The sequence below is a fragment of the Adiantum capillus-veneris genome, chromosome 5 (assembly GCF_014529385.1).
Source record: "Adiantum capillus-veneris isolate H3 chromosome 5, ASM1452938v2, whole genome shotgun sequence".
Lineage (NCBI taxonomy): Eukaryota > Viridiplantae > Streptophyta > Polypodiopsida > Polypodiales > Pteridaceae > Adiantum > Adiantum capillus-veneris.
Window position 1 is genome coordinate 16,937,760 of NC_140935.1, and position 1,167 is coordinate 16,938,926.

General features: G+C 42.1%; 1 protein-coding gene across 1 annotated transcript; it reads left to right on the forward strand.

Annotated features, from left to right (window-relative positions):
• The first annotated feature begins 455 nt into the window (after nucleotides 1-455).
• Nucleotides 456-914, forward strand: LOC147456938 (uncharacterized). The gene has a single exon (XM_086513482.1). The coding sequence runs from the start codon at nucleotides 456-458 to the stop codon at nucleotides 912-914; it is 459 nt and encodes a 152-aa protein (XP_086369608.1).
• Nucleotides 915-1,167: the final 253 nt, after the last annotated feature.

Genomic DNA, 1,167 nt, shown 5'->3' on the forward strand with positions numbered 1-1,167 from the left:
CAAGCCTTTCGTCAGGGCCTACCCCTAAGCAATAGGATGGCTCCTATCGTTGTCCCTAATGATAGCAACACTTCAGTTGAGGGAGCACATGCTCCATATTTGACCCCACCTCCTCAAAAAATTTCATGAACTAATTCGCAATCGCACAAGATCATCACTTTGATCAAGGCAAAGAAAGAAGTACAAGAATGCCATAGTGAAGGGGGGTTTATGAACGCACTCATTGTGACCATTGGAAAGTGGGTGCTGAGATTTTCCAAGCACGAGGTGTCATGCATAATAAGGTCCAATGAAAAATAAAGTGGGAGAAAGTAAACTCCTTCAATAGGCTCAATGATCATGAGAGTAAGATTCCCTCGGGGTGGTTTAGTTACTGGCAAATGAGTCAAGCCGAGCAACGCACAAAAGGATTGCATGTAGAAGACTTTTTATTCCAACTCTACAACAAAATGTAGATGCTTTCTAGTGAGGACCACAATGCCAACATTGAGGGATTGTTGTTTAACTCTATGGAGGATGACACGGTGTCCCTCCTCAATAGAAATTGTTTCTTTGGTCCTTGCTCTTTTTTAATCGCTACTATTTTATGTTGCATTGCTTCATTCCCTCATTTCTTAACTTCTTCACTTGCAGGCAACGAAGAAGACAATAACACCATGCATATCGATGGTGACAGCATAGGAGAGCATCAAACACCACCTCGAGTTGCAAATGATGGTTATGGGCCTAGTGACGCATTAGCAGAAGAAAGCTCGGGAGGGATCAAGCGAAATTGGCACTCATGGGTGGGTGGAAGCAACATCAAAGAGCTCATGGACTCGATGAAGAATTTGGCGATGGTATTGCAAAGTTCAGAGGACCGAAAGGATGCATGTGAAGATGCTAAAGGAAAGAGACTGTTGGAAATTGAATAGGCAAGAAATGCAACCACTCGTGATAGTGCAAATGCAATATGTGGCTCTTTGAACCATGTGGCTGACTTCTTTGCCTCCAAAGAGAGTACTAGTTGTGGGTTGCATGCCTTGGTGTTTCCTTATTTATCCTTGCCTACATTGCGTAGTTGTTTGTAACCAACTTATTTGGTATTGCACGATGGTGATGTGATGTTTACTTTTGCAAAACTCTAATTTGGACAAGCAATGTTTATGTTTGTTATTAATTTTCTTC